Below are 14,970 nucleotides of genomic sequence, written 5' to 3' on the forward strand. Positions count from 1 at the left end.
ACAGATACAAATAGAGCTGACTAGAACTACAAGTTCTAGTCAGCTCTATATGAAACAAGGTCAGTGGTGCACCCAGAGGGGGGGGGACAAGGGGCCCTGACTCCCCCAAAAGATAAAGGGAAAAAACACTAGAAAATTTTCCAAATTTTTTTTCTTATTTAAAATTGGGAGGATGAATGGCAAATAAGAGTGGCTGACTTGCAGAGAGAGATAGATGAGCTGAAAGAGCAGGTGGAATGTTTAGGGAATGAGATGAGAAGTGTGAAAGATGAGATTAGGCGAATGGAAGAGATGAATGCAAGGCAAATCAGAGTAGGAGTGAGAGAGAGTTATGGGAATGATAGAAGAGGAGAGAATGGAACAGTATAAGAGAGCGAATGAGGAGAGAATAGGAATGGTAGAAGAGAAGGAATGAGAGAGAGTTATGGGAATGATAGAAGAGGAGAGAATAGGATAAGTGGAAGAGAGGAAATGAGAGAGAGATATGGGAATGATAGAAGAGGAGAGAATAGGAACAGTGGAAGAGAGGGAATGAGAGAGAGTTATGGGAATGATGGCAGAGGAGAGAATGGAAACAGTAGGAGAGAGGGAATGAGAGGAATGCAAGGGAGCACTGGAACCAAGGATAGAGTGATGTCAGGAAGGCAGGTAAGTAGGAGAGCACAGAGAGAAAGTGTAAGAGGAGAGAGAGAGAGAGAGAGAGAGAGAGAGAGGGATGCATGTGAGCAATCGAGGAACAGAGTGCTAAGAGGTGTAATGAATGGGGACTCGATGATCCGTGGTGTCAACTCCCATGCCCGATTAATCACACCTAGAGCTTGCTGAAATCAAGAGTTCATTTTAAGAATATGGGATATGATCTTGTTTATTTATAGTATGTATAATCTCTTTTATTTAAGAGATGTATGCAAAAAAGTTTGGCACTGAAGACAAGTTCCAGTAAAAAATAAATAAATTTAGGATCTTAAAAATTGGATGGTGCACTTTTTGTGGGGCACCAGAGCTGTGTCCCACAAAACAGGTGGGACACAGCTCTGGAGCTATGGGAATTACAAAAAAGATCATCCATCACAGTCATCTGTAGTTTGAAGATGACTCTTGCTTGTTTATTTTTTTAGTTTTTTGTTGCCCTTTGGAATATGCCAAATCTTAATAATAATGATTGCATGCCTTCATCCAAGTCATGGAAAAGGACATGTCTTTTTTTTTTTTTAGGCATGTGACATATAATAACACTAGTCATCTTTCCTTACCGCAAGCACTTACGCTCTCGCAGACTCACATAGTTTCACTTCAATTAAACTGAATTTTCATTTTCCTTCTAATTTTAAGTCATTTGCTAGTATAACCAAATAACGGCCTTATTATAATATAAATCTTTTTATTTATTTGCTCTCTCTCTCTCTCTATTCTATGATGATGGAGGCCACATGAACATGAGGTTCAGAGGTAAACTGATTTATTAAATTCTTTTTAATGTTACATGTAATTCTTTCCATGATTTCTATAGTATCAATAACCTATATATGATGTTACTGCAATATAAAATGTTTTCAGGATAGCAAAGTTATTTTTTCTATCAATAAGCTAACCACATAAACTAGAGATACTGATGACATTTTATTAAGTTTTGTGACAAAAATATCCCTGAAATAGGGGTGCAGAATGATCTGTTCTGTCATGAATTATATACTGAGACTGGGAAGGGGGGGAATTATTAGGCCTTCTTGCATATCATGGCAGAAACCATACCACATTAATGCTCTTTGTACAATGACGGTGTATTGTAGTATGATTAAATTGCATACAGTGACATTTACAATGTATCCTACAAACACACTATTTTGAAAAAATTATATTTTTGTGTATAATGATAAATATTTCTTTTGCTTTATCATTAATACAGGATCAAGAATGACTTAAAAAAAAAGATCTGAGTTATCTATGACATGATGGACTAAAAAAAAAGAGGGATGCTACAGTTGATGGATAGATATGTGAGCCCTCTAATTTTGGAGATTCCCAAATTTGGAAATGTACGTTGTTTACACACTTTTACATTACATCTAATTCAGATATTATTAAAAATGTGGTTTTAATTTATAGATAAAGTTCAGGTTATTAAATAATGATATATGCATTAAATAAGTCAGGACTGCAGGAACCTGCTTTTTACAATCAGTTTGTGTTTGCCTTCCTGCTGTGTCTGAAAGTACAAGGCTTAGTATATTTCTTTTTGCCCATGAAGATACCTTGATGACTAAACCAAAATATTGGCACAACAATCTGATTAACTAAGTAAATTTAGCTACTTAGTTATTATCTTTAAAAGTGTGTTTTCTCCATTAAACAACAGCATGAGTAAATAATAATAATAATAATAATAATAAAAACAGACCTTTATAGAGTTGCAAAACTCATAATGGCAGTCCACCTCAGACAACATAAAGTCTGTTCTACTGCTCTTTAAAATCATTCATTCTATACACTCTCACCACCTATCAGCAGTACAATAACGAGGGTATGAAGCGCCTGTGGCAAGTGTCTAACTTGCACCCCCTAACCCAAAAATGACAAAAAGTTTGAAAAATTTAAATGTAACAAGTTAAATTTTACTAAATGTAATATGTTAAATACTTTCTATTAACCCCATCAAAACGAGTTGCAGTGTGTTGCAGAATTTGTATGTCTAAAGTGCCGTATTGCCGAAATTTAAAAATACAATAAAAAATAGTGGACTTTTATATTGATTTATTCATTTTTATTTTTTACATTTTTTATGTTTTGCACCCGTGGCGGGCACCTCTTTCATCATACCCCCCACCCCACCCCTTTATGGCACTTCCTATCAGGTTTGTTATGTTATTAGGGGCAGCAAAACAGTGCTTGCTTATCACTATTTTTCTGCCCCTAAATTCAAGAAAATATCTAAAATAAAAAAAGGGTGTTTTTTATGGTTGAGATACAATTTTGCTGGATTTTACTACATTCAAACTTTCTGCTCCTAGGCTTTGCATTAATTGCATAGTGGGTTACGATAGCCATGCCACCCACTCAGGCAATACATTCCCTGATCTTAACATTTCTCTGTGCAAAAAAACCACTTCTTACCTTCTTAATCATCACTTTCTTTTACAACTTCCAGGGATGGCCTTAGTCATTGTTCCTTCTCTTTGCGCTACCCACTCAGTTACAAGACTCATCATGGAGATCCATCTTAAACAACACAAATCAGTAAATAACTTTCAACATCTTAAATGGCTTAATCTTATCACCCCTTCATCTTATATTCATCAAAGTGTGTAGATTATACACTTCAGCCTATCTTCATAACTAATATTTCATGTCCTGTTTTTGTTTTCTGCCTTTGTATCCTTTCAAATACTTCATCCCCCTTCAAATCCTAGTGACCAGATCTGAGCACAGTCATCCAGATGGATATGCTCTGATTAGACACCATATAAGAAGAATATTTTAAATGACATTAAGCATTCTGGATGCAACATATTAACAAACAGGTTCCCATGGAATTTACAGATTCAGTTCTGTATATCCAATCAACTTAGGTATGTTTTATCCTTAACCCCCCCCCCCCACACACACACTGACCCCATCTAACTGTGAAATTTTTTGAGCATATTACTGATCATCCCATCTTCCTTTTATGTATCAACTCAATAGAATCAAGACCAAATAACTTTGGGTTTTATAATTCTAATATTTATTTTATGTGAATCCGGCTCACAAGAGGTTTCCGTTTATTTTTACATAATACAGAAACCCTAACCTAGAGACCAAACAAGGATCTTTAGAAGCCACTTCAGATCTGTAATGAATGGGGCAGTGATCTGACAAGGCAATAAAATTCATCTCCCACCTAAAGACAATGACAAGCATTCATGTGGAATCAGTGGCGCACTCAGGATTTAATTTTGGAGGGGGCCGAGCGCTCAGGATTTAACCTTTGGGGGGGGCCAGTTGAGTAGACGTTTTGCGAATACACACTACACATTGCATACGACCTATAACTGAGCATTTGCAGTGATCGCTAATTCATAAGTAGCACACAACATAAATAACAAAAATGAATTTTAATTAGGAAAAGATTTTTGAGAAATTTTTCTAGTGTTTTTTCCTTTTCTTTGGGGGGTGCCCATTCCCCCCCCCCTCTGGGTGCACCACTGTGTGGAATTTGAACTTACATCCAGTTGGTTGGGGAGCAGATACACTAACCACTTGACCAACAAGGATGCCAAATTTCTTTCGCCTGCATATTTCTTTGGAAAATCTTGCTACCTTTGTAGGAGAAGAGTTAACTACTTTAGTTGAAAAACTCTTATAAATATTCCTTCCATCCTAGATACAGTGATAGGGTTGAATAAGTGAGATAAATGTCCTTCTTCACAGTGGTGTAGCTGGAGCTTTTGTCGTCCAGGGCGGTCCCTGAGTTTTCTGCCCCTCTCAATACACACCAAAAATACTACAAAAAAGTCAAAACAATGTGTAGGGAAATAAATTAAATCACTACGTTTATTTTTGAAGTAAAACTTTAATTTCAACATTCTAAAATGTTATTTTTGTTGCTTTTCTGTTAGCAAAATCGCCGATGACATTGGCAAAATCTATTTCATAGTAATATAGGTAATTCTTAGTCAATTTTATTGATTAAGAATTATCTATATTAATTTCCTCAGCAATTAAATGTTGAAAGTTTATTTTTCACTTGGTTAGACCGTAATAAATTTAGTTTCACCCTTTATCCAAGTGTGAGCAAACAAAGTTTGCACCTGAAAATATCTTCAGGACTGGGGTAAGGTAGTACAACACAGGGAAACTCGCAGCAAAGGTAGAGCAAGCTAATATCACTCCTATCTCAGTATCTCCCATAATGTACAACACATCTCCTTGCGAATATGTATAATGTTATGCATTAAGGGAAACTAGTCTGGGTACTGGCCCTTCCCTTAATGCATAACATTATACATATCCACAAGGAGATGTGTTGTGCATTACGGGAGATACTGAGATAGGAGTGATGTTAGCTTGCTCCACCTTTGCTGCGAGTTTCCCGGTGTTGTACTACCTTACCCCAGTCCTGAAAATATTTTCAGGTGCAAACTTTGTGTGCTCACACTTGGATAAAGGATTAAACTAAATTTATTTCAGTTAAATAACAGAATAAACCTGTAGGCTAATATACAAATTTCCACAGTATGTGTGTGTGTGTGTGTGTTTGTAAGGCTAAAATATCTAATTTATTTGGACATATATCTGCCGCTATTCCTAATCTGAATTTAGATTAAAATGAGAGCAAAAAGCATAAAGATTAGGCTAATCAATCAGAAGCATGGTAGTCCGATGTCCAAGAATTTTTTGAAAATACAGATGATTGACTCCCTGAAGCAATGTGCATAGGCTATTTTTAAAAATGGGAGAAATGGTAGAAAAATTTAAAACAAAGAGCTGTGAATAGCATCACAGGATAATGATATGCATAGCAAAAAGGAAAGTAGGACAATGAGAGTTACAAGAAAACTGAAAGAAACTTTAAAAAAAAAAATACACATGTATGTGTAGGATTCAACAAATATACTTGCTGACCCTGTGTTTGGCACAGGTAAGTCAGCAAGTATATATATATATATATTTTTTTTTTTTTTTTCACATTTTACCAGCTGGTAAGTAGCTACAGACCGGACATATAAAATATATTTTATTTAATAAAAAAATAACTTTCTAAGTAAAATCTTATTTTTTTTCTTTAACCTGATTAGTGGTGCCATATCATTATACAGCATCACTAATCACTTTAACAGAACTCCATTGACTTATTTGGGCATATCATTAAAAAATGGGTATGTGTGCGTGTGTGTGTGGGGGGGGGGGGGAATTCTTGTGTGAGTGAATTTTTTTTTTTTTTTTTTTTTGTGGTAAGTAGGATTTACCATAATATATATACAATATATATATATATATATATATGTGTGTGTGTGTGTGTGTGTGTGTGTGTGTATATATATATATATATATATATATATATATATAGAGAGAGAGAGAGAGAGAGAGAGAGAGAGATTAGTGGCTATTCCTGAGAATTATTTCTGGTTTAAATTTTTCTATAGTCTTTTCTCATTGTTGGAAATAGTCTACTCATATATGCAACCCTTCATATACATTATTATTATTACCACCCCAAGACCTCATGGGGTCAAAGACTCATCTGGGAGGTCCTTTTATCACACACATTATATGTGTGTGTGTGTGTGTGTGTGTGTGTGTGTGTGTGTGTGTGTGAAGCACAGAATCAGAAAAAGTATAATACATTATGTGAAGAATGGCTAATGGTGAAGCATCTTGATAGTGCAATTGGAAGAACGACGGTACATTGTGCCCTTTGATTTTAATAGGTCTAAGTTCGATTCTCGTCATGACGGAAGGAATCTTTATGTGGACTTTTTAAATCGAAGGTGAGTTAGCTGATGTAGCAGGTTTCTCTCCTGGAAACTTGGGTTTTTTCATCCCGCATACAGACAAATCGGCCCTTCAGAACATACGCAATTTACAGACAAAAAATTGGCATTGATGGAGATGATTGGTAGTAGAGGTTCGGTGTAGTGGTGGAGACGGTTGTATAATAGGTGTCCTCCCACGATGAGTCTTCAGACTCCTTGCAGGTGTCACGAATAATAATAATAATAACTTAAGTATAAGAAAATTAGAAAATTATACTAACATGCTTTTAGTTAGTATATAGCTTAATATTCTGCTTCTCAGTTTGGATATCAGTTTGGGTATTGCCTCTCAGATGGATATCATCCATCTGATCTGAGTCCTCTCAGATGGATATCATCCATATAATACTGTAATGCCAGATATCAAATATTACAAAAATGCTCAGGCAAGCTTAGTTTCAAATGGATTACAAAAGTTTAGAATTTATAAACACAGCAATATAAAATGCATTATTTCTTAATCAAAAATTCAAATTAAAAATATACAGGAAAAAAAAAAAATTTGTCATACAATAGCAAAAAAAAGAAAAAAAAAAGAAAGAAAAAAGACTATACAGATATGAAATTAAATAAATATTGGCAAATGTAGTTATTTATTGTTTTTGCATAAAATGCACTAAAATACAGTTTCAATTTATATATGTTATATATTTATGAAACACAGAATTTCTTAACTGAAATTCTTTTATATCATACCTTATTTAAATTAGATTATAATAACTTATTGTAATTATGATAAAATAATTATTAAAATAAAGTCCCTGGTGAATATGTTTTGCTTCCTTGCTCTCTTTCTCTCTTTATTGTTTGGCTGGCCTAAGGAACTGAATTTGGCATTTTCACAAATCTATTTCATGGAATCATTTTTTAATTAATCAAGGTAAGCAACCATGTCCGTATTTTCTCCGAAATACCGCCATGGTTGCTGAAGGACTGAAAAAAACAAAACTGAAGGACTGAAACAGAAATAATGACATTACAATCCTAGCATTACTATTTGCTGCTTCATTTATTTCAAATTTTAGTAAATCATTATTATCAGGACCATTGTTAAGGTATATACCGCCCTTATATTTATGAAAATAAATGCTTTAAAAAAAAAGCGTCGTTTTTATAGTGAGATTTTGCCATCTTCCGAACTTGCCGCCCCTCGCCTTATTTGCTTATTATTGTGCATTTTTTTATGACTCCCACCCATGAAAGGTTGCAGACATAACATTAGTAATATGTGGGTGGGCTTAGGATTTTTCGACTATTTTTTATTAATTTTATATTTTACACTGCCATTTTGCTTATTTTTTATTTTTAATAATTTTATATTTTACATTGGCATTTTACTTATTTTTTATATAATCTGGAAACCCTACTCTAGAGACAAAAAAAATAATTTTTTAAGCCTTCAGGCTTCCAAATAGGGCTCCAAAATCAATGATTAAACACAATAAGTATATATTCAAAAATTAGGTGTTTTTAAAAATATATAAGATATTAAAATATATAATGATATATATATAAGATATAAGTCATGTGTGATAAGTGTCGGAAATAGTATTTAAGTAAAAACTTGAAGACATTAGTATTAAACCAATCCCAGAGCCGTGACTAATCCAGTTTACTACTAGGAAGCACAACTGACAAAATATTAGGAGATAATGAGAAACGCTTAATCGGATTTTTAATACCCCATTTCTTTATATTTTTCTTTAATTTTCCACTGAATCATTTCTTTTAAATTTTAATTCACATTATAAATATAGAAGCATACTATTAATTTTCTTTTTTACAATTAAAATTAAAATTCACCATGTTATTTCGCCCTAATATCGTGAGGTAATAGGGAGGATTGCTCCAATCTGGGTCTATTAGTGTCTTAATCTACCTTCTTAATTCACCCTGCTTATATTGTTTATGTTTGCTTGATCTGTACAGTATGTGGAGTGATTAATTTATATTATAACAGCTACTTAAGCATTCTTTTTTTTTTCTTTTTGAAAAAAAAAAAAAAACCTAACAAAGAAAGAAAGAAAAGAGCGTTTCTATTCATTTTAGACTGAATTCATATGAATTCTTTCTGAAATAGCCCATAATTTAGCAACAGTAAAATAAGTGCTAGGAAATTAGCATTAGATCCCTTTGAAAGAATGGTGTATGTTCAAATTTGTATACATCACCTTATTCGATAATTCCATAGTTCTAACTTCAAGTAGTCTTTGTGAACTACCATTACTTAAAGTTGCAAGACAAAATCAATACCAAGAATTCTCAAAGAAAAGAATTCATAACAAAATATGCAATTAACATTATCTTTGAAAACTTGCAAAGTATATGATTAAATCTATGTTCTGTACACGAGTAATATATGACTTTGTATATACTCTATATACAGATATGGAGTAGTTATAATACATATTATCTATAATATATATTACATAAAATGCACTGTTGTTAATGTAAGGAGTTTAAAATTTCATCATGAAAGGTATTTGTTCCATTATATTCAACATGCACGTATTGCTATAATATAATATGCTGGAGTTAAAAAGTTTTAACCAAACATTTAACGACTTTTCTAAACGGAACGGCTCTATGGCAGTTGCCTGAGACATCACTTTAGGAACCAGTTCCTTCTCCAAATATAATACTAATGTTTTTAATTTCTCTTTGAAAATTAAATCCATATTATAAATATTCGCAAGCTTGTTTCGTTTTAATAAGAACAGTACAAGCAAGCCAAAAAAATGTCATTTCTTAGGGTGGAAACAAATCCACACAAAAATTTGTCGCAGATTAAGTGGTGCGCATGCGCCATGAACACCGCTTCCTAGGCTCGTAGCTTAGGCTGCGATGGATGGCGAACGTAGACCGTCGAACATGGCGATGGGTACGGCGGATGAAGTGACGAAATTGAAGGGGACAAAAATTCTAGTAGATGTTGAAGAGGCACTGATAGATGTTTTAGTTGTGTCTTTTCGTCACGGAGAAAAGGTTTTTCAAGGAGCTCTTTTGGATGTAACTAAAAAGTAAGCAGAAACTTAAGAATAGTTCTGTGAAAAGTTGTAGTATAATCTAGTCTCAAGACAAAAATAGATATTTTAATGGCACTTTGGGACACTGTTGCTTGTGATATCATTAATGTAGTATATATATGAAGGTGAATTTATACAGTATTGTGAACTACACATTTTTGCGCACCTATTGATATATAATATGTAGTGCTCAGCATGTTATTTGTGAAATTGCATATTTTGAAAGAATGAATAAGCTGGTGGGACATTATAGTCACTTTCTTCACATACTTTTTTTTTTTTTAAATTTTATAAAGCATAATGCATCTAATTTATTGAGTTGGACTCATATAGAGTGGGTATTCATCGGTGTTAAAGTTTAGATTCTGTTTTTACTAGGTTAACTCAGATACTAAGACAATGTCTATGTGAAGTGCATACCAGATTTGTAACTTTGTCTTTGAATAATTAAGGTCATTCGTTTTAAATAATATTTTTCATTACTTTTATGATTTATATGTAATTCATGAAAATGAACCAGAGAAATTTTATGTGAATAGATAAATTATGGAATTTTGTTTCCATTTCAAGTATTAAAGAACTTGATATTTTCAGTATGTATTAATACTGATATATTAGAAATTCTTTATTGTTATGATTGCTTGATTCTCTAAATGGGCACATACAAAAAAGAAACTTTATGAATTTTCTAATTATGTCGAACCTTTTACAAGTTACTTAAGTCATATCTCTTACAAGCACGACCAAATATGCCATGTACTATATTAACTCTAATGAGTATACATTTGTATGTAATCAGAGTAGAAATGTTATAATTTTATAGATTCATCTGTTCATATGAGTAAGTTTTTTTTTTTTTTTTTGAAATTAGTATGATTTGCTGTATTAAGGTACAGTACTAGAATTCCTGGATCTTAAATTCTGTTCAAACAGCATTTATTAGCTCAGCAGTTCCCAAATTAGGCTGGCTGGCAGAAATTCATCTGTCACTGGATGCATTTGCAGCGGTATTACACTACTTACAATTTGTTTTACTTAGCTGCTACATCGAATTGAAATTGCATTATTATCTTGAAATGAATGATGATAATCTCGAACATTTTTAAGAATTCTAGTAACAGAAGTAATAAAATATTTCCAAATAATTGTGATCAATTTGAATATCTCACTTGATCAGCTAGTTTATTACGATTGCTGGTTTAATGACAAACTAGTATAAATAACCTTTGTGTGTGTGTGTGTGTGTGTGTGTGTGTGTGTGCTAAAAGCATGCAACAAGAAATTACATAGCTAGTGCCAACCATATGCATTAAGTTGTTTTTAGATAAATATTAAAATTCATTAATTTTTCATCAGACAGAATAAGAGAAAAAAAAAAGTATATGTAGTTACATTGCATGATTAAAATGAAACCATTTCTCAGAAATTAAGTGATTTAAATGTAAGTACTGTATATATTTATATTTAAATAATGGAAACAAGATATAATTCATGGTAAAACATATCTTTTATTTAATTAATATATTTATGATATTTTTGGTTTATAATACTGAGAAAAGATTTTATGTTAATATGTGTAGGAACTGCCTTTTTGGAACCTTTGGCCAGCCTTCTCACGACCCCATGGGAGGTAGTGTCATCATGACCCCAACTGGTTTGGCTGCTGACAGGATTCTAGAGACGCCGGAGGACAAAGCGGACAGGTTCCACGCCTTGAGACAAAGGCATACGTACTTTCAACACGACAGTGTCGCTGAGGTTAACCCTGGTCAGCCGCAGGTCGGAACAAAGCGCCAAATCGCCCGTAATGTTAGAGATCAGAGTGTTAGGATGAGACGTCTTAGGCCAAGACAAGTTCTGTGTTCTCACTGTCAGGCCATTTGCAACGAAAATAATGAAAATCTTGAGAAAAAAGACACCGCAAAAAATAAACTCAGTGACGATTCCAACATACAAAATTCTCAGGAACAAAAGAAATTACAAAATTCTCAATCAGTTCTTAGGCTCGGAACAAAAAGACAGTCAAAAATCTCTGCTGATTCACATACTGAAGAAGACTCTAATCAAAGGTTAACAGGAAATATTGGAAGACAGTTAATTCAGTCTGGACGACAACTGAAAAGGAGCCCATTACAGACTACTCGAAGGATTAGTCCATCAAGTAATGGGGGAGAATATCAAGCAGTAGAACCCAATGAGATAGCAGGAAGAATGATATTAAGAAAAAGGAAATTTTCTGGTTACGTTGATAGGCAGTGTAGGGTGTCTGTAAAACAAGGGAAGGAAACTGCTGTTATGCATACTGAAGAGGCAAATAGAGATGAAAGTAGTTTTAGTGATACCAGCAATGGAGCTCTATATGTTAAATCTGTGTTGACTAAAACAAGTCCCGTAATTAAAATATCATTTGCAAATCCACAGGGTAAGGACACAGTAGTAAAAATTCCGCCCAGATTACAGTCCACAACTGCAAGTGATACAGAAGAAGATAGTAACTGGTCCTTAAGAGAGAACTCTGAATATAGTGCAACTAAATATGCCAGTGCAAAGGCTGCAAAAAAAGCCTTAAAAAAGGCCAAGAAAGAAGCTCAACGGAAAGCTGTGGCTGCCGCCGCCTCTGCATCATCGCCTAACACAGCATTGTGCCAAAATCTCGAAAACGGGGAAGGTACTTTTCATAAAAGTAGACATCATCATCATAAACATAAATTGAAAAGAAAGAAAAAACACAGATTTGATGACGATTTTGAGGACGGTGATAGTACTGACAAAGGAAAAATATATGATTTAGAAAATCGCGAATTTGTTGACACATTTAAAAAGTTACCAGGCGCAACCGATTTTTCTTCCGTTTTTAAAGATTCAGAACATGATACGTGGCGCTTATTGCCAACTTCAAATTCAGAAATATTGACAGAATTAAAACCACCAGAAGTGTATTATGACGATGTGAAAAATAAATGTTTGAAGCAGAAACTATCCATAAGTTTAAAGCGCTTAAATGCAAATGCATATATGCGATGTAGTCCGAAATATGTGAACGATGAAGACGCTAGTCTTAGTGAAGCAAGTAATATCAGTAGTAGTGGCAGCATAGGGTCAGGTTCAGGTAGTGAATATGGTGAAGTACCGGATTTTCCAAAGCATGAACCCTTACGTGATATGGACAAAATGAAACCTCTTATGGTGCGCATAAGTACATATAATGTTAAAAGGTGCGTGTTAGAAAATGGACGGGAGATGACAGTAGGTGACATCGTGTGGGGTAAAATTCACGGATTTCCTTGGTGGCCTGGAAAAGTTTTAGCTTTAACGGTTTCTCAGAGAGACAATGGTGCTACATTAAATCAGCAAGCTCATGTATCATGGTTTGGCTCCTCAACGTCGTCATATATGCCGTGCAACCAACTCACTCCATTTCTAGATGATTTTAAAATTCGTTATAATAAGAAAAAGAGAGGACCCTATAAAGAAGCAATACGTCAAGCAACCTTCGAAGCCCAGCAAATCTTACACGAAGAGCTTCCAACCGAAGTGGGCGTTGTGTCATAGGATTTTTTTTTCACATATTTTTCTACCAAATTATAATTCTCATTAATAAGTTTTGTACAGACTTGTAAAATTTGAGCTTATTGATAAGGATCATACATTTTTTCATGTTTCGATATATGTGTATAGGTATATCAAAAGGAAAAAAAAAACTTTTAAGTTATGCACCTAAAATCTAATTTTTTATAACAAAAGAATGTGATCAGACATTGAGTATTAACATATTGATGAAGCTCTTACTAAGTAGGTGTTTCATATAAGGTGTAAATCGTTTTTGTTATTATAATGTATAAAATTCTATTCAACATCATCACTGTTTTGTTTTTATCATATGCATCCAAGCACCTTGCCACATAAACTGTATTTTACAAATATGTTTGCCATGTTGTTATTTTAGAACTTACAGAATGAATGACAGCTTGAAAAGTAACAAATTAATTACAGAAATGTTTTTAATTATATGATATAGAGAATATTTCATAATTTAGAATTTTTAAAGAAGATAAACTCCCTCCTTCTCTCTCTCTTTTTTCCCCCTTTAAATGGGAGAGTTAAGTTTTCATATAATTCTGAAGGATATCTAAAATCAAATATATCAAAAATAATAATTCAGGCAGCTGAATTATTATACTGTATTAAAGTATTATTATTCTGTATTAAAGTAGGTTAAGGTGTAGATATAGCAAAATGAAGGTGATTATAATTTCTTAATCTGTTTAATAAATAAACCATAATTAAAAGAGGGTGGGGAAATGGAATGCAAATAACACACATACACAAGTCAGAGAACTAAAATTCATGCTATTGTTTTTTAAGAAATTTGAATTTTTAAAATTTTTTTACAGGTATTGATTTGTAGACTAATCCTTATGTACTTTTTTTTTTTAATATTTAGTATAGAGAAGAGAAACTTGAAATCAGAAAGATAGTGTCTTGTATAATTCAATTATTAAGCTGCCTACCTAACGTAAAATTTTACCACAGGTAGTAGCACTAATGATATTAGAAACAGACTGAGTTGTCAATTATCATTACTGTTTCATTTAACGAAAAGGCTTTTTTTAAAAAAATGAATTACATGTCATTAAGCAGTGCACATCACTGATTCAACAGTCATTTTTTTATTTCACAAAGAGCTAAATTATTAAATGATGATAACTTATTTTAATGATATTACAACACTACACAAAACTAAATTGTAAGGGGATGTTTATTAACTGGTTTATATTCTACTGGATTTTAAATCAGCATCTTTAGAGCAAAACAACATGTGACATATAATGATTGTTTTGCTCTGAAGATGCAAACTGCTTGAGATTGATTAGGGACTATGGTTTCATAGTAACAAAATTAAAAGTAAACAAGAACTGTGTTCTTATACATCATGTTGCACTGCTAGAAATCATTTTCACCTGATTAAACCCAAACAATAGACAAATTTTAAAATTTCATGTACTTAATATTTGATATTGAATTTATTCAACAGATTTTAAGATGTCCATATATTACATTAGGCAGTTATTCCATTTCATTTCATTTTACAGCATTCAAAATAATTTCAGCATAAATTATTAGGAAATTTATGCTGAAGAATCTAATTCTGTGATTATCTCTTGATCAACTAACATATTTTTGTTTAAAATTGCTTTGGTGTTTTTATTTATTTTTACTGTGATTTAAGAAATAGCTTTTATCATTGTAACCTCTAAATAATTAAAAAAAAAAAATATATATATATATTCAGAGCTTTACTGTTGAACTGATGACAGTATCACAGAAATATATTTTCTCCTTCCTGCATTCATTTTAATTAATACAATCAGAAAAAGTTGTTAATTACAAGAAATTGGGTTCAATTGGTTAACAAAATATAAAAATATACA

The 14,970-nt window shown here is 32.9% G+C and overlaps 1 protein-coding gene across 1 annotated transcript; it reads left to right on the forward strand.

The window, feature by feature from the left end:
• The first annotated feature begins 9,363 nt into the window (after nucleotides 1-9,363).
• LOC150110602 (uncharacterized) lies at nucleotides 9,364-13,397 on the forward strand. The gene is made up of 2 exons (XM_090399930.1): nucleotides 9,364-9,532; nucleotides 11,119-13,397. Exons 1-2 carry the CDS (start codon nucleotides 9,384-9,386, stop codon nucleotides 13,088-13,090), a joined length of 2,121 nt encoding a protein of 706 aa, XP_090256056.1. The 5' UTR covers nucleotides 9,364-9,383; the 3' UTR covers nucleotides 13,091-13,397.
• Nucleotides 13,398-14,970: the final 1,573 nt, after the last annotated feature.

The sequence above is a fragment of the Typopeltis vanoorti genome, chromosome 1, assembly GCF_054136105.1.
Source record: "Typopeltis vanoorti isolate ZY-2024b chromosome 1, IOZ_Tvanoo_1.0, whole genome shotgun sequence".
NCBI classification, from domain to species: domain Eukaryota; kingdom Metazoa; phylum Arthropoda; class Arachnida; order Uropygi; family Thelyphonidae; genus Typopeltis; species Typopeltis vanoorti.

Bases quoted from the DNA above. Each gene is read 5' to 3' on its own strand.
- LOC150110602 (XM_090399930.1), top strand. From the start codon at position 9,384: ATGGCGATGGGTACGGCGGATGAAGTGACGAAATTGAAGGGGACAAAA. The intron at 9,533-11,118 runs GTAAGCAGAAAC...TAATATGTGTAG, and splicing joins CTTTTGGATGTAACTAAAAA to GAACTGCCTTTTTGGAACCT.